This window comes from Pelophylax lessonae, assembly GCF_965119305.1.
Source record: "Pelophylax lessonae genome assembly, chromosome: 3".
In the NCBI taxonomy this organism is placed as follows: Eukaryota; Metazoa; Chordata; class Amphibia; order Anura; family Ranidae; genus Pelophylax; species Pelophylax lessonae.
In genome coordinates, this window is record NC_138770.1 from 25,069,335 (window position 1) to 25,084,241 (window position 14,907).

Sequence of the window (14,907 nt, forward strand, 5' to 3'; positions counted from 1 at the left end):
TGGTCAGTGTGAGCTTGCGTATAAATTTGTGGAGGTCTTTAAAGAGCAAGAAGGAATTGGGAACAGTGGTAGGTGCAAAACTAAGACCTTTACTAAGAAGGGAGGTATCCTGCGGGGAAAGAGGGGAAGATGATAAATTGAAAATCTTCACAGTTTCCGGAGTTTAGTGTTGGAAGGGCTTGGTTCTACATCCACCTCTGCACCCTCGTCTATGAACTTTCTTTTTTGGCGTGTTTTGCGGAAGGGGCCTTGGCCCAAAAAAGAAATCGGTGGACCATTGGATGAGGTGGGTATGTCTCCCGGTAGGACATCCCCAATCAGTATGGGTGGGCGAGCAGATGTGGGGATAGGTGTATTGGTTCCAGACTGTAGCGGAATAGAGGGGATAATAGGAGTAGGGAGACCTTGTAGGCCAGATGTTGATGCCACTATGGGCAATGAGGTGGTGGGTGAAGATGATGATTCACGTATGGGTAATGTAGTGTCATTCTTTTTGTTGTGATAAACTTTTGATTTGGGAGGAGGACAAGGGTCAGTATTACTTTTTTTGTTATTGTTGATATGGTTGGTGTTGTTCTGATAGGGTTTCATTTTTTTTTTTTTTTTTAAAGCCCGTGGTGTGTGAAACACACTCAAAAGACTTACACCCGGTGCATAAAAAAGTGCACACACGCAAACGTGGACACACAAAAAGTGCACAAGGCGTACACATGGCCCTCCTCCGAAGAGGAAGGGCCCTGACCCTGATCCCCCGGGGCGCGAAGCTCCTGACAGGGACTGAGGTACTCACTTTGGTCCACCCAGCCGAAGCCGGGCAGACCCCATTCTTCAGGGGGACTGCCGAAACAGCCCACCCCGAGTACTAGGTGGGGCTCCCCCGAAGGGAGACCCCATGGGAGAGGGCGAACTAAGCCAAAAGGCCATATCCACCCCCTCCCAAGACTTACAGGGCAGGCCCGAGGACCTACGCCATCAAAGTCGTGCAAAAGTGCTCAACCAAAAGGGACAAACGTGACACACAACAAAGAAAAAACAGAGTGGGGAAAAGGGAAGTGGAGAAGTGCTGGGTAGTGCCTAAGTGCAAGACCTCGGCAGGCCCCCCGGGTTTCATGATAGGTCGGTGGGGTGGTGGCCGAGGGATGGGGCGTAGGAGTGGAGGAATGGATGCTGTGGTATTGGGTGGTGGTGGACGATGGGATTTGTCATGGTGACTCTGAGGGAGGTTGTTATGGTGCCCTAGCAGGGGTGGTAATGGTTTATTTTGTTTCCAAGAAAAGGTTTTGTTTTTCTGGTAATCGTCCAGATCTTGCTTAAATTTGCCTAATTTGGTAGAGATGAGAAGGTCCTCCTTCTTTTTAGTATTCTTTTTGAGGATGTCAAGCCAGGAATAGGGAACGTGTTGTTCTTTAGAGATGATTTCTTGAGTTAGGATTTGAATATGGTGGACGGTTTCATCATATTTGATGAGCCTCTGTGAGGTGAGTATACCCAGAAACTTGGCTGTGCAGAATTCTGCTATATTCTTCCAATCTTTGGTGAGTGGGGTCCAAAAATGAACATGTGGTGAGGACTCTGAGACCTCGTGGTGAGATTTTGCTTGATATGTATTTTTTGAGAAAAAATTGATCCCACCAATGTGTATTGGCTGTATGTATCAACCTCTCTAGTTTTTTTGTCTGTATTAATCAGCCCACAGTGTTGCCCTTTTAAATACTTGTTGCCCTGTTTAATTGTCCAGGACACGCCCCAGCATTTGCATATAAAAGACACTCTCTCTCCCTATGTTATTCACTTCAACTGAAGAAGGAGTGCACATGCCCTGCCCGGGCCCTCGTGCAGACTCCGAAACGCGTCTTGAAGCTCCCTCAGCCATCTTGCCAGTTTCCTGCCGCTGACGTCAGACGCCTTCCGGTTCCCTCCACAGCCGCATTTTTCTGATCTCCCCGACGCACACAGCCAGCTGGTCTGGTGCTCTGCACCTGAGGCACCCCGGATTGTGTGGACCCCTCTCACCATCGTAGGACCTGACGGACGCTTTTATCCTTACTTTAATGTAAGTATTTATGTCATAATAAATCATAATCTTGCACTCAAGTGGCACTCTTCCCTCCTCCTTTATAAAGTCCTAAAGTGCAACAAATCACATCGGTGCTTGTATGAAGGATCCCACTTCAGCAAGTAAATACAACGGCAAAAAGGTGCTTGTTTTAAAAGGTGCAGGTGTTCCCCTTACCAGACGGGTGAAAATAAGGTGCAATGAAATCTCCAAACTAATATAATTGCAGTGATAAGGATAGACCAGCTCTGCCCACCTCGTGAACAGTCAAGAGTATATACTCTTACCAGATCCGATTATGGCATGGATATAAATAACCACTGGATATCCTTTCACCAACGACTGTGTATCTAATGGATGTTCCCCCAGTTGTAGCTTCCTGTTGTCCCGTGAAGGTGAAAAACTTTCCCCCCGGTAATGCTCCTCTGCTGCTTCTTTCAGAAATGTCTTCTATTACATTTCTGAAAGAAGCAGCAGAGGAGCATTACCGGGGTGAAGAGGAACTAAATGTATTGGATATTTCAAACTTTTTTAACAAATAAAAAACTGAAAAATTGGGCGTGCAAAATTATTCAGCCCCCTTAAGTTAATACTTTGTAGCGCCACCTTTTGCTGCGATTACAGCTGTAAGTCGCTTGGGGTATGTCTCTATCAGTTTTGCACATCAAGAGACTGAAATTTTTTCCCATTCCTCCTTGCAAAACAGCTCAAGCTCAGTGAGGTTGGATGGAGAGCGTTTGTGAACAGCAGTTTTCAGTTCTTTCCACAGATTCTCGATTGGATTAAGGTCTGGACTTTGACTTGGCCATTCTAACACCTGGATATGTTTATTTGTGAATCATTCCATTGTAGATTTTGCTTTATGTTTTGGATCATTGTCTTGTTGGAAGACAAATCTCCGTCCCAGTCTCAGGTCTTTTGCAGACTCCATCAGCTTTTCTTCCAGAATGGTCCTGTATTTGGCTCCATCCATCTTCCCTGTCCCTACTGAAGAAAAGCAGGCCCAAACCATGAGGCTGCCACCACCATGTTTGACAGTGGGGATGGTGTGTTCAGGGTGATGAGCTGTGTTGCTTTTACGCCAAAAATAACGTTTTGCATTGTTACCAAAAAGTTCGATTTTGGTTTCATCGGACTAGAGCACCTTCTTCCACATGTTTCGTGTGTCTCCCAGGTGGCTTGTGGCAAACTTTAAACAACACTTTTTATGGATATCTTTAAGAAATGGCTTTCTTCTTGCCACTCTTCCATAAAGGCCAGATTTGTGCAGTAAACGACTGATTGTTGTCCTATGGACAGAGTCTCCCACCTCAGCTGTAGATCTCTGCAGTTCATCCAGAGTGATCATGGGCCTCTTGGCTGCATCTCTGATCAGTCTTCTCCTTGTATGAGCTGAAAGTTTAGAGCAGGGGTCTTCAAACTATGGCCCTCCAGTTGTTGAGGAACTACAATTCCCATCATGCCTAGTCATGTCTGTGAATGTCAGAGTTTTACAATGCCTCATGGGATGTGTAGTTCCGCAACAGCTGGAGGGCCGTAATTTGAGGATCCCTGGTTTAGAGGGACGGCCAGGTCTTCCTAGATTTGCAGTGGTCTGATACTCCTATTTCAATATTATCGCTTGCACAGTGCTCCTTGGGATGTTTAAAGCTTGGGAAATCTTTTTGTATCCAAATCCGGCTTTAACCTTCTCAACAACAGTATCTCGGACCTGCCTGGTGTGTTCCTTGTTCTTCATGATGCTCTCTGCGCTTTAAACGGACCTCTGAGACTATCACAGTGCAGGTGCATTTATACGGAGACTTGATTACACACAGGTGGATTCTATTTATCATCATTAGTCATTTAGGTCAACATTGGATCATTCAGAGATCCTCACTGAACTTCTGGAGAGAGTTTGCTGCACTGAAAGTAAAGGGGCTGAATAATTTTGCACGCCCAATTTTTCAGTTTTTTATTTGTTAACAAAGTTTGAAATATCCAATAAATTTCGTTCCACTTCATGATTGTGTCCCACTTGTTGTTGATTCTTCACAAAAAATTACAGTTTTATATCTTTATGTTTGAAGCCTGAAATGTGGCAAAAGGTCGCAAAGTTCAAGGGGGCCGAATACTTTCACAAGGCACTGTATGTATATTCATTGCTCATTCATTAATTATATATAGAATTTTGGTCATATTCCATTCTTCAAATGTGGGTCCATCATCATACATTTTTTAATGCATTTCTCAATATACTTTTTAATATATTTTTTAATATGTGGCCCTTACTGACACATTGATCCTTGAGTCATAATTATCCCACCATATTTTCTAGACCTAGATTTTTCTAGATGGTGTTATACTGTGTTTCTTGATGTCATATACTGTCATTTTATTTTTAAATATGTATACATATATATGTATGCTATGTTCTATTCCAACAGGGCTAACGGTATCCAGCACTGATTTCCGTTGTTTATAGTCTTATCCAGGCCCTTATTCTGCTCCCCCTCCCACTTGTTTCCGCTTCCTTTTCCATATATAAGACTTGCTTTTAGACTCTCCGGCTATCCTACACTTGACAAAAGAGCGCTCCATGCCTGATGAGAGCCGTGCGCGAGCTCTGAAACGCGTCGTGTAATCCATTGCCTCCTGTGACGTCATGCAGCGTACGCTGCGTTCCAGCTTGGTCCTTGGTGCCCAGCCATATCCGGAAGATGGACGATTCCCTGCACAGTGTCGTTCCGCCCTTCAGACTGGCTCTTGGCGTTTCCACTCTCCGGGACCCCTGGATCTACATTAGACTTACCACTGGATTTTCCATAGCTTGTCACACTCCTTTACCATGTGAGTTGCTATTATTATGTATTTGATACCCTTCAATAAATGCTGCACTTAGAGGCGCTCTGTTTGTTTTCTCTTGCATTATCCCACAGCACCGACTTCCCTGTGTTTTATTGAGCAGCCCTTACAGCAGCAACTGGACTTTGTCTGTTTTACACCTGTTGGACTTATTATCCCTTTGTATTCAGTCCACAGATTGTCCTTGTCCCCTATCACTTGCATTTGAGCAATATTTCTGGTCCAAGTTTTAGCATATAGTTACCAACCCCTTATCAGCTTAAACCTAGAGTGCTTGTTTTTTTCTTGTAACTGAACATTTATGGGGGTGGGGTCTTATGGGGGAGGAACGAGGGCAGGGCTACCCAAATGTATCCTGCCATGGACATCTGTCAGGAAAGCACATTATGGCCACTAGATGGAACTTAACATTATAGGAAATCCCAATTCACCATGACTGGGGGAATGCGGGTCACATTTCATCAACACATTTATAACAACCAGATCTGTAAGTGTTTGTGAAATCTTCCCACACAAAATGTACTCAGCCAATGAAAGGTAAGGACTCCATTTTTATTTTTCTACTGCTATCAATGGCCAACACGGGACAACACTTCATCCATGTCTTTGGTGATCTCTGATCTCCTTATGAAGTGTTTCTCACATGATGAAGATCAGCCATGGAGTATATCTGAGGTGTATATCAGGGTGTGCTTCTTCCCCACATGTCCACCAACATTCATATAGAAGACATTTCCCGCACTCAAGGCACTAATACACCTCCAGGGTTGTGTGGGACCCTGATGTACAGGAAGACAGGACTTCAGTGAGGAACAATTCCCTCACTCAGGACAGGAATACAGTTTCTCGCCCGTGTGAGATCTCTGATGTTTGTAAAGACTGGACATCTGTATAAAACATTTACCGCACTCAGGACAGGAATACGGCTTCTCACCAGTATGCGATGTCTGATGTGTGGAAAGATAGGACTTCTGTGAAAAACATTTTCCGCACTCAGGACAGGAATACGGCTTCTCACCAGTGTGCGATCTCTGATGCTTGGAAAGAGCAGACTTGCCTGAAAAACATTTCCCGCACTGATGTCTGGAAAGATGGGACTTCTGTGAAAAACATTTCCCGCACTCAGGACAGGAATACGGCTTTTCCCCCGTGTGCAATCTCTGATGTGTGTAAAGATGGGGCTTCTGTGCAAAACATTTCCCACACTCAGGACAGGAATACGGCTTCTCACCCGTGTGAGATCTCTTATGTGTGGAAAGTTCAAACTTCAGTGAAAAACATTTCCCGCACTCAGGACAGGAATGCGGCTTCTCCCCGGTGTGCCATCTCTGATGTGTGGAAAGATGGGACTTCTGTGCAAAACATTTCCCACACTCAGGACAGGAATACGGCTTCTCCCCTGTGTGAAATTTCTGATGTGTGGAAAGATTGGACTTGCATGAAAAACATTTCCCACACTCAGGACAGGAATACGGCTTCTCACCCGTGTGCAATCTCTGATGTGTGAAAAGATAGGACTTCTTTGAAAAACATTTCCCACACTCAGGACAGGAATACGGCTTCTCACCAGTGTGCGATCTCTGATGTGTGGAAATATAGGACTTCTTTGAAAAACATTTCCCACACTCAGGACAGGAATACGGCTTCTCACCAGTGTGCGATCTCTGATGCGTGGAAAGACAGGACTTCTTTGAAAAACATTTCCCACACTCAGGACAGGAATACGGCTTCTCACCAGTGTGCGATCTCTGATGTGTGGAAAGACAGGACTTCTTTGAAAAACATTTCCCACACTCAGGACAGGAATACGGCTTCTCACCAGTGTGCAATCTCTGATGTGTGGAAAGATTGGACTTCTGTGCAAAACATTTCCCGCACTCAGGACAGGAATAGGGCTTCTCACCGGTGTGAGATCTTTTATGCACATTAAGATTGCCTTTCAAACTGAAACTCTTCCCGCATTCAGAACAGGAGAACCTCTTATCTGTTGTAAGGACGGCACCGTCCCTCAAAGCCTGAGGTTCCTCAGGATAAGAGGAATACAATGGTCCAGCACTGTCCCTCACAGTCTGAGGCTCCTCAGGATAAGAGGAATATGATGGTCCATCTACACTGTGTGGTGCCGTATGGACATTTGAGGTACCCGGGTTTTCTCCTGGACTATACTGTGTGATGTCCTCATCTTCTACTTTACAGTCTGGAGACAAAGTGAGACAATCCTCTGAGGTTTTCCTCATCTCCCGTCCATCTACTAAAATAAAAATACAAAGATTATTACTAGACATCAGCAGATTGGTTCCCCTAAACCAGGATCAGCCCACATCAGACAGCTTTGTCTCTGAGGATCTTACAATTCCACCCTCAAGGTAACTAGTAAATGGGTCCTCTGATCTCCAACCAGTTCATTTCTTTATTCATGGACCTTAGTCAGAGAGTGAGGAAACAACGAGAAGTGTCTTTTATAGGAGTGACAGTGATGAGGGGATTATAGGATGAGTGTCCTATGGGTGAGAGACTATACAGACATATCCCTCCACCCGGCACAGCCAGCAAATAACAGAGCAAGTAACCCCGGGAGAATTCTTCTGTCAGAGATCTTGCTAGACCCAGGCATGGGGCAGAAGACCCAAGGTTCATACCCCAGGTGCTTAGGCTGAGCAACGTCTATGGTGAACATCAACATCTTGCTGCCAGCTGAACCCCAGAATCTCCATCAATCCAGTCTAGAGACATAAATTGTGTCTGCAGCACAGAGAAGGAAGATTATCCGAGAGAAAAACAGGAATACAGGAGGGGGAACACAGCTCAGGAAAGTGACCAGGGTATTACAGGCTGATATCACCCAGTCCCCACCCTACTCTGGACCAATCAGTGAGCATTATGGGTGGAGGAATGTATTTAGTGGTAATGGCCCACCTGTGCTGATCTCTGTAGGAGTGTCCTCCTCTATAAATGTCCCCGTTAGTCCATCCTCCTCCATAGACTGCTGATCATCCCTCACATACCTCTCTTCTTCTTCTGCTTTAACCTCAAATTCTATATCGATTGGATCTCCACTCTAAACCAAGAAAATGAGAGCGAATATCATCTGTAAGATATAAGCTTACATAAAAAACACACACATTCCTTCCACAAGTCCATTTTGTAGATACTCCATCCCACCAACCTTGTAATAGTGAAGGATGGTGTGACTTTCCTGTGTGGAATCCTGGGAATAGAGAGGACGGGGACATCTCTCTGGTGGGTTTCTGTAGCTGGATGACTCTACCATGGTGTCCTGGTACAGATCTTTGTGTACTTCCTCTATGACCCCATCCTCATCATCCTCCTCTTTTATCTCATCTTTAACCTCAACTTTAGAATCTCTCAGGTTTCCACTCTGAATATATAATAAAAATAACATCAATTGTAACAATGCAGATAATGTACAGATCCTAATCAGAGGCGGCTCTCTAATTAGGCGATTTAGACGGCCACCTAAGGCCTCGCGCTTAAAGGGGCCTCGCGGCCGCCTTTCTGCCCAGTAAATAATATAATTATTATATTATGAAGTTGTAACTTTGGCCGCCGGCGGCTGCATCCACATTGCTGAGGCGCCGGCGCTAGTATGCAGGAATAAAAATCGGACCCGCACTCACATCGCGGTTTTACCCGTGTGTGCTGTGCTGCGGGTCTTCTCCTCCTGCAATCATCCAATGGATAGCGATGACGTCGCAACGTGGCGTAACTCCTCCCCTGAATTCTCCCGCCTGCAGTACCAGGAGAAGAGAAGAGCAGAAGAGAGAAAAAGGTAAGGACAGAAGGAGCGGGTGTGTGACCTAAATGAAATACCACCCCACCACCATCCATCCACAATTCTTTATATGGCCAGCCGAGGCAGTAGTTCCTTGAAGTTGTAGCAGCAGCCCTAATATTTGTAATTTTGATGGGGGCACTGTTCACTCTGCAATGGATGGGGGCACTGGTCACTCTGCACTGTTGGGGTCACTGGTCACTCTGCATTGGATGGGGGCACTGGACACTCTGCATTGGATGGGGGGCACTGGACACTCTGCATTGGATGGGGGGCACTGGACACTCTGCATTGGATGGGGGGCACTGGACACTCTGCATTGGATGGGGGGCACTGGTCACTCTGCATTGGATGGGGGGAACTGGTCACTCTGCATTGGATGGGGGAACTGGTCACTCTGCATTGGATGAGGGAACTGGTCACTCTGCATTGGATGAGGGAACTGGTCACTCTGCATTGGATGAGGGAACTGGTCACTCTGCATTGGATGAGGGAACTGGTCACTCTGCATTGGATGAGGGAACTGGTCACTCTGCATGGATGAGGGAACTGGTCACTCTGCATGGATGAGGGAACTGGTCACTCTGCATTGACGGGGGCACTGGTCACTCTGCATTTACGAGGGCACTGGTCACTCTGCATTGACGGGGGCACTGGTCACTCTGCATTGACGAGCGCACTGGTCAATCTGCATTGACGAGGGCACTGGTCACTCTGCATTGACGAGGGCACTGGTCACTCTGCATTGACGAGGGCACTGGTCACTCTGCATTGACGAGGGCACTGGTCACTCTGCATTGATGGGGGCACTGGTCACTCTGCATTGATGGGGGCACTGGTAACTCTGCATTGATTGGGGCACTGGTAACTCTGCATTGGATAGGGGCACTGGTCATTCTGCATTGTTGGGGCACTGGTAACTCTGCATTGGATAGGGACACTGGTCACTCTGCATTGTTGGGGACACTGGTCACTCTGCAATGTTGGGGGCACTGGTCACTCTGCAATGTTGGGGGCACTGGTCACTCTGCAATGTTGGGGGCACTGGTCACTCTGCATTGATGGGGGCACTGGTCACTCTACATTGATGGGGGCACTGGTCACACATTTGTGTTCCTGACCCTATAGTGTTCTTTTACTAAACTGTTGACAACTTTTTTTTCACTTTTAGGAGACACCAACAAGAATAACTGAGTAGTCAGCTACACACTTTATATCTATACCCAATGTTTGTGTATAGATATTTTGTAGAATAATTTAATTACAAAAATAAGATTCAAAGAGCTGTGAATACGGAGGTTCTGAAATTAATATTTGCCTTAAAATATGCAATTTATACAGTTAATTTTAATATCGCCTGCTTATTTATTTTTTATCCTGCGTAGGGGGCCTTTTATTTGAATTTTGCCTAAGGCCTCCAAAAGTCTAGAGCCACCTCTGATCCTAATGATACTATCCGTGATTGTTGCTCATCTACCTGATGATGTTGAGGGATGGTGTGACCTTCCCGTGTGGAATCCCAGGAATACAGAGGACGGGGACATCTCTCTGGTGGGTTCCCATTACTGGATCCATCTGTAGGAAACACACACACACTGTCGGGGACCATAAACCAGACGAAGACAGAAAGTACAGTTAAAAAAAAAAAAAAAATCACACCTTTAATGAAATAGAAATAAAAAAAAAACAGTTCAGGAACGTAGTCAAAAACAGAAGCCGGGATTTGGATGCCAGAGCAGGTAATTCGAGGAGCCAGGGTCAAGAAACCAGAAGTCAGCATAGTCAGGAGCAAAGATCAGGAACAGGAATAGGAAGAGAAGTCAGCCAGGGCAAGTAACACACAGGAACACACTGGAGATCAAGACCAAGCAAGGGCAAGGAGGAAATTAGCTCAGCTACTTCAAAAGCAAAAAAGGGGCTGGCTGTAGGCTGGACTAATGAGGCAGGAAATGGTAAACAGGTGAGTCATTGTGGTAACAAGCGGCTGGTAGTTACCGGACAGCTAAGCAGCTTCTAAACACTGAAAGAAAAGAGCAGCTTGTTAACTAGCAGGAGCCCAGCCCTGACAGTACCCTCTTCCCCAACAATCCCTCCCCCTTGAGGGAGCACCAGACTTGAGGGAAAAATGTATATGGAAAGCCTGGAGCAGGGCAGGAGCATTTACGTCCGAGGATGAGACCTAAGAGCGTTCCCCTGGACCGTAACCCCTCTGTGAACTGAATATCCTATGTGTCCACTAAACCTATGGGAGTCAATGATCGATTTTATCTCATATTCCACATGGTTGTCAACCTTAAGCGGGCGAAGGCGTGGTACTGAGGTGATATAGCAATAACACGTAAGGAAACATGGAATACGTTGTAAATACAAACGTTGGAAGGAAGATCTAATGCGTAGGCCACAGTGTTAACATTATAGAGTACGCGGAAAGGCCCAATATATCGAGGTGCCAGTTTTAGTGAGGGAACACAGAATCAGAGGTAATGGGAAGACAGCCGGACCCTCTCCCAGCTTGGTAGGAGGGTGAAGGTAGGTATTGGTGGTCAGCATGGTATGTACCTCTCTCTGGAGTGTTGCAAGGATTCTTGGACCTGCACCCAAGTGGAACAGAGTTCCTGAATATGTTGCTCTAACGCAGAAATGCCTTGCGGAACACATGTATCAGGCAACATGGATGGCTGGAACTCATAGTTCACCATAAACTGAGATAATCAGGAGGCGGCATTGATGGTGCTATTGTGAGCAAACTCCACCCAAGGTAACAGGTCCCACCAGTGTTATGGTGGTCAGAAATATAGCAACGTAAGAACTGCTTCAAGGCTTGGTCGGCCCATTCTGCGGCCCCATTGGACTGTGGGTGATATGCAGAAAAGGAAAGCTGAAGGTGCACAAAAGGCTCACCAAAACTTGCGCGACACCAACTGGCTACCCCTGTCTGAGATGATAACTTTACGTAACCCATGTAACTGAAAGAACTCTCCAGTGAAAATGAATGCCAGTTCCTTGGACACAGGCAATAGGGGAACTTCTTTAGCGGAATGCAATGTGACAGTTTTGAAAAACGGTCAACCACCATAAAAATAACTGTGTTGCTATGGGAGTTGCGTAAATCCATAATAAAATCAATAGACAAGTGGATCCAAGGCCTCTCTGCACTGCGTATGGGTTGAAGGAGGCCCAGTGGAAGGTGTTGTGGTGTTTTATTCTGAGCACACACAGGACAAGCGGCTACAAAGTTGGTTTCATGAGCACAGAGACTAGGCCACCAGCATTGTTGAGACATAGGCCATATGTTTTAACAATATGTCCATACGCCGTTGATTTTTTCCTGGGTGCCCAGCTGTCTTAGGTGAATGGTAGGTCTGGAGGAAAATGATGCGGAGATTCTCGGGGACAAAGCAGCGGTCATGAGGTTTTCCAAGAGGAGAATGGATCTGAGAGGGCATCATTCTCTCACCCAAAGGTGAAGTAAGACTAGAAGTAAATAGCCAAAATGCAGTCCGAAAGGTATCACAGGAGTGGGAACAGACTCCATTTTGGAAGAGGAGAAAACTGCGGCAATAAGGCATCTGCTCTTATATTCTTTGTATCAGTTATGAATGAGACTATGTAATTGAAGCTTGACAGAAAAAGGTCCCACTGAGCCCTTCCAGGAGATAAACGTCTAGCCTCAGACAAGAATGAAAGCTTCTTATGGTCAGTAAAAATGAGGACGAGCACAGTAGTACCCTTGATGAGATGCCTCCCTTCTTTAAGAGTTAAAATTATAGCTAATAATTCTCTATCCCCAGTTTCAGAATTTCATTCTGCTAGAGACAATTTTTTAGAAAAGTAGCCACAAGGATGGATAGAACTCTCAGGGGTAGGAGGTTGAGACAGGAAAGCGCCTACTCCAGTCTCAGATGCATCAACTTCAAGAATGACGGGCAACATGGGATCAGGATTTTCAAGCACTGGAACTGCAGCAAAAGTGGCCTTGAAGGATTCAAAGTCTTTAATGGATTCCGGGGACCAATTCTGTGGGTTGCCCTCTTTTCTGGTCATACAGTATCAGTCAGGGGTTTGACCAGAAAAGAGAAATTACTCATAAATTTCTGATAATAATTGGCAAAGCCAAGAAAATGTTGTAGAGCACGTAGACCTTTGGGCCAAAGCCACTTTAGGACTGCAGATGGCTTCTCTAGGTCCATCGAAAACCTGGCAGCACAAATGACATAACCCAAAAATTGAACCTGTTCATGGAACTCGCACTTTTCCAACTTGCAATAGAGGTAGTGGGGGTTGCTGGTGCCTCAGGCCAAAGAAGAGTGGGACTTTACGGGCAAGTAAATGTATATACAAAAGAGTTAAATTATAAGAAGATAAATAATTTATTACATAATACTGGTAATAATATAATTACAACGGAACAATGGGTGATGAATGTGCTTGGGAAAAGAGCCCAAGTGTGAAGAAAAATAAAGACGATTCAAAAGAATCTGTGACAAGTGTGAATCTGGTGACATAAAACAAGGATTTTTTCTCTGTATTTCCAGTAGGTGTTCATAGGAAAAAAAGTTTCCAGAGATGAATCAAGAATTTCTGACGCGTTTCGGCTCTATCATAAGCCTTTTTCAAAGCGTTTGGTCACACAGTCTGTGATCTATAATAGTAACATTTGGGTTATTGAGAAATATCTCAAAGAAAATAAAGATATATCTGTAATAGTATTCTGAATACATACATGGCTATAGCCTCTATTTCTGCAAGAATGCTCCTATGTCCATTAGCAGTCACAACGGGAATCATGTGGAGCGTGTAGCCTGGGGTTATATACATAAGGGGATAATAGGTACTTTAAGTTTACAGGAGGTTACTTTTCCATTTATTATTTAAGCAAGGGTTCCTTCACTTACAGTAGGTATAGGCTGGTGGAGTGAGCTTTCTCCAAGGTCCTGGGGATTCTTTCCCCCCTCTCAGCCAAGTTCTTTATCTGCAGTATATGTAAGTACTGTTTTAATCTTTGTGTCCTGCACAGTGATTATCGTGACTTTTTTTACATGAGTGATTGGTGACATAGTTTTCTTTTTGAAAAAGAAGTGGATGCTAGAAAAGCATCCACTTACACTTACATTTGTCTGCAAATGACTCGGTTCGTTCAATAGTGGAGGTACTCCGTAGGCTGGCGCAGTCTTAGTCCGTCCTCTCCTCTCTCCACGAGAGAAGTGAGGATAGACGCTCGTTCCCCGGCCTTAAGAAGCCCTTCGCGCATGCGCACTGTGCGCTGCACGTATTAGGACTTCCGGTGAGCGTGACGTGGCGCCAGTAACTGCGCCTGCGCCAAGTGAATGCGCGCGCAGGTCGCGAGCCCGTCTATTAGACGCTCAGTGGCCGCCGACACGTAAGGGAGGGGCCTCCTTCTCCCGTAGGAGAACAAATTGGTCCCAGTTAACCGCTGCTGGTGCAGGGGCTTACCGTGCCGGGTGTGATTGCTTGGCATTTGATGAAGACAAAAAGGCAGAGATATGGCATATACCTGCAATTTCTCATAATACATTCCTAACACAAATGTGTAGTATTTGTGCATGGTTGCAAATGGAAATTTAACATAACATACGCAAAGGGAAAAGAAAAGAGAAGAATAATAATAATTAACAGCAGTTTTATATATAAAAAATCCACCACAGGTAAAAGTGGATAGGGGAGGATGTTCCCGATTACTGGATAATACCAGAAATCGCTCCAGGGTCATGTCTGCATGATATCAGACTAATTATTTGCTGAAGTGAAAATAGGGGATTTATTAAAAAAAAGCATGGTTTTATTACTTCAAACAGTTAGGCATTTTTGGGCAGACTGGGAAGACTGGCAGGTGCGGGGTCACAAAAAATGGGGGTATTTCAGAGATGTGATTCATAGATAATTAATCCGTTTCGCCAAATGCAAAACCTTCAAGGAACGGGCGAAAACTTTCGTTTTCATTTAGTCCGGGTGGTTGTGTGGCCCGGAGGCGTCTAATCCACCTCATTTCCATCTGTAGCAGTCTTTTATTCCAATCCCCCCTCGCTGAGGTATATGAATCCTTTCCAGTGCTATAAAGGTCACATTAGGCATTCTGTTTTTGTAATGGTGCGCTACGTGCCTGCCAAGGGGTAAATAAAAGTTGCATATCTGCATACTGTTGATATGTTTGTTTACCCGCTTGCCCAGTTCTTGTTTGGTTTTATGTCACCAG

The 14,907-nt window shown here is 45.2% G+C and overlaps 2 protein-coding genes across 2 annotated transcripts in view; one reads left to right on the top strand and one right to left on the bottom strand.

Annotated features, from left to right (window-relative positions):
• Positions 1-14,907, top strand: part of LOC309550250 (uncharacterized protein) — a gene marked incomplete at both ends in the record, with an annotated part of 974,848 nt that overhangs the window by 518,379 nt on the left and 441,562 nt on the right. The window lies entirely within an intron of this gene.
• The window catches only part of LOC309549806 (uncharacterized protein), a gene marked incomplete at both ends in the record, with an annotated part of 30,220 nt that continues 15,405 nt past the window's right edge, over positions 93-14,907 (bottom strand). Inside the window, 4 exons of the mRNA XM_082250309.1 lie at positions 93-109; positions 5,958-6,877; positions 8,023-8,108; positions 10,171-10,268. Of these exons, the coding sequence (XP_082106435.1) occupies positions 93-109; positions 5,958-6,877; positions 8,023-8,108; positions 10,171-10,268 (1,121 nt within the window). The remainder of the gene's footprint in view (positions 110-5,957; positions 6,878-8,022; positions 8,109-10,170; positions 10,269-14,907) is intronic.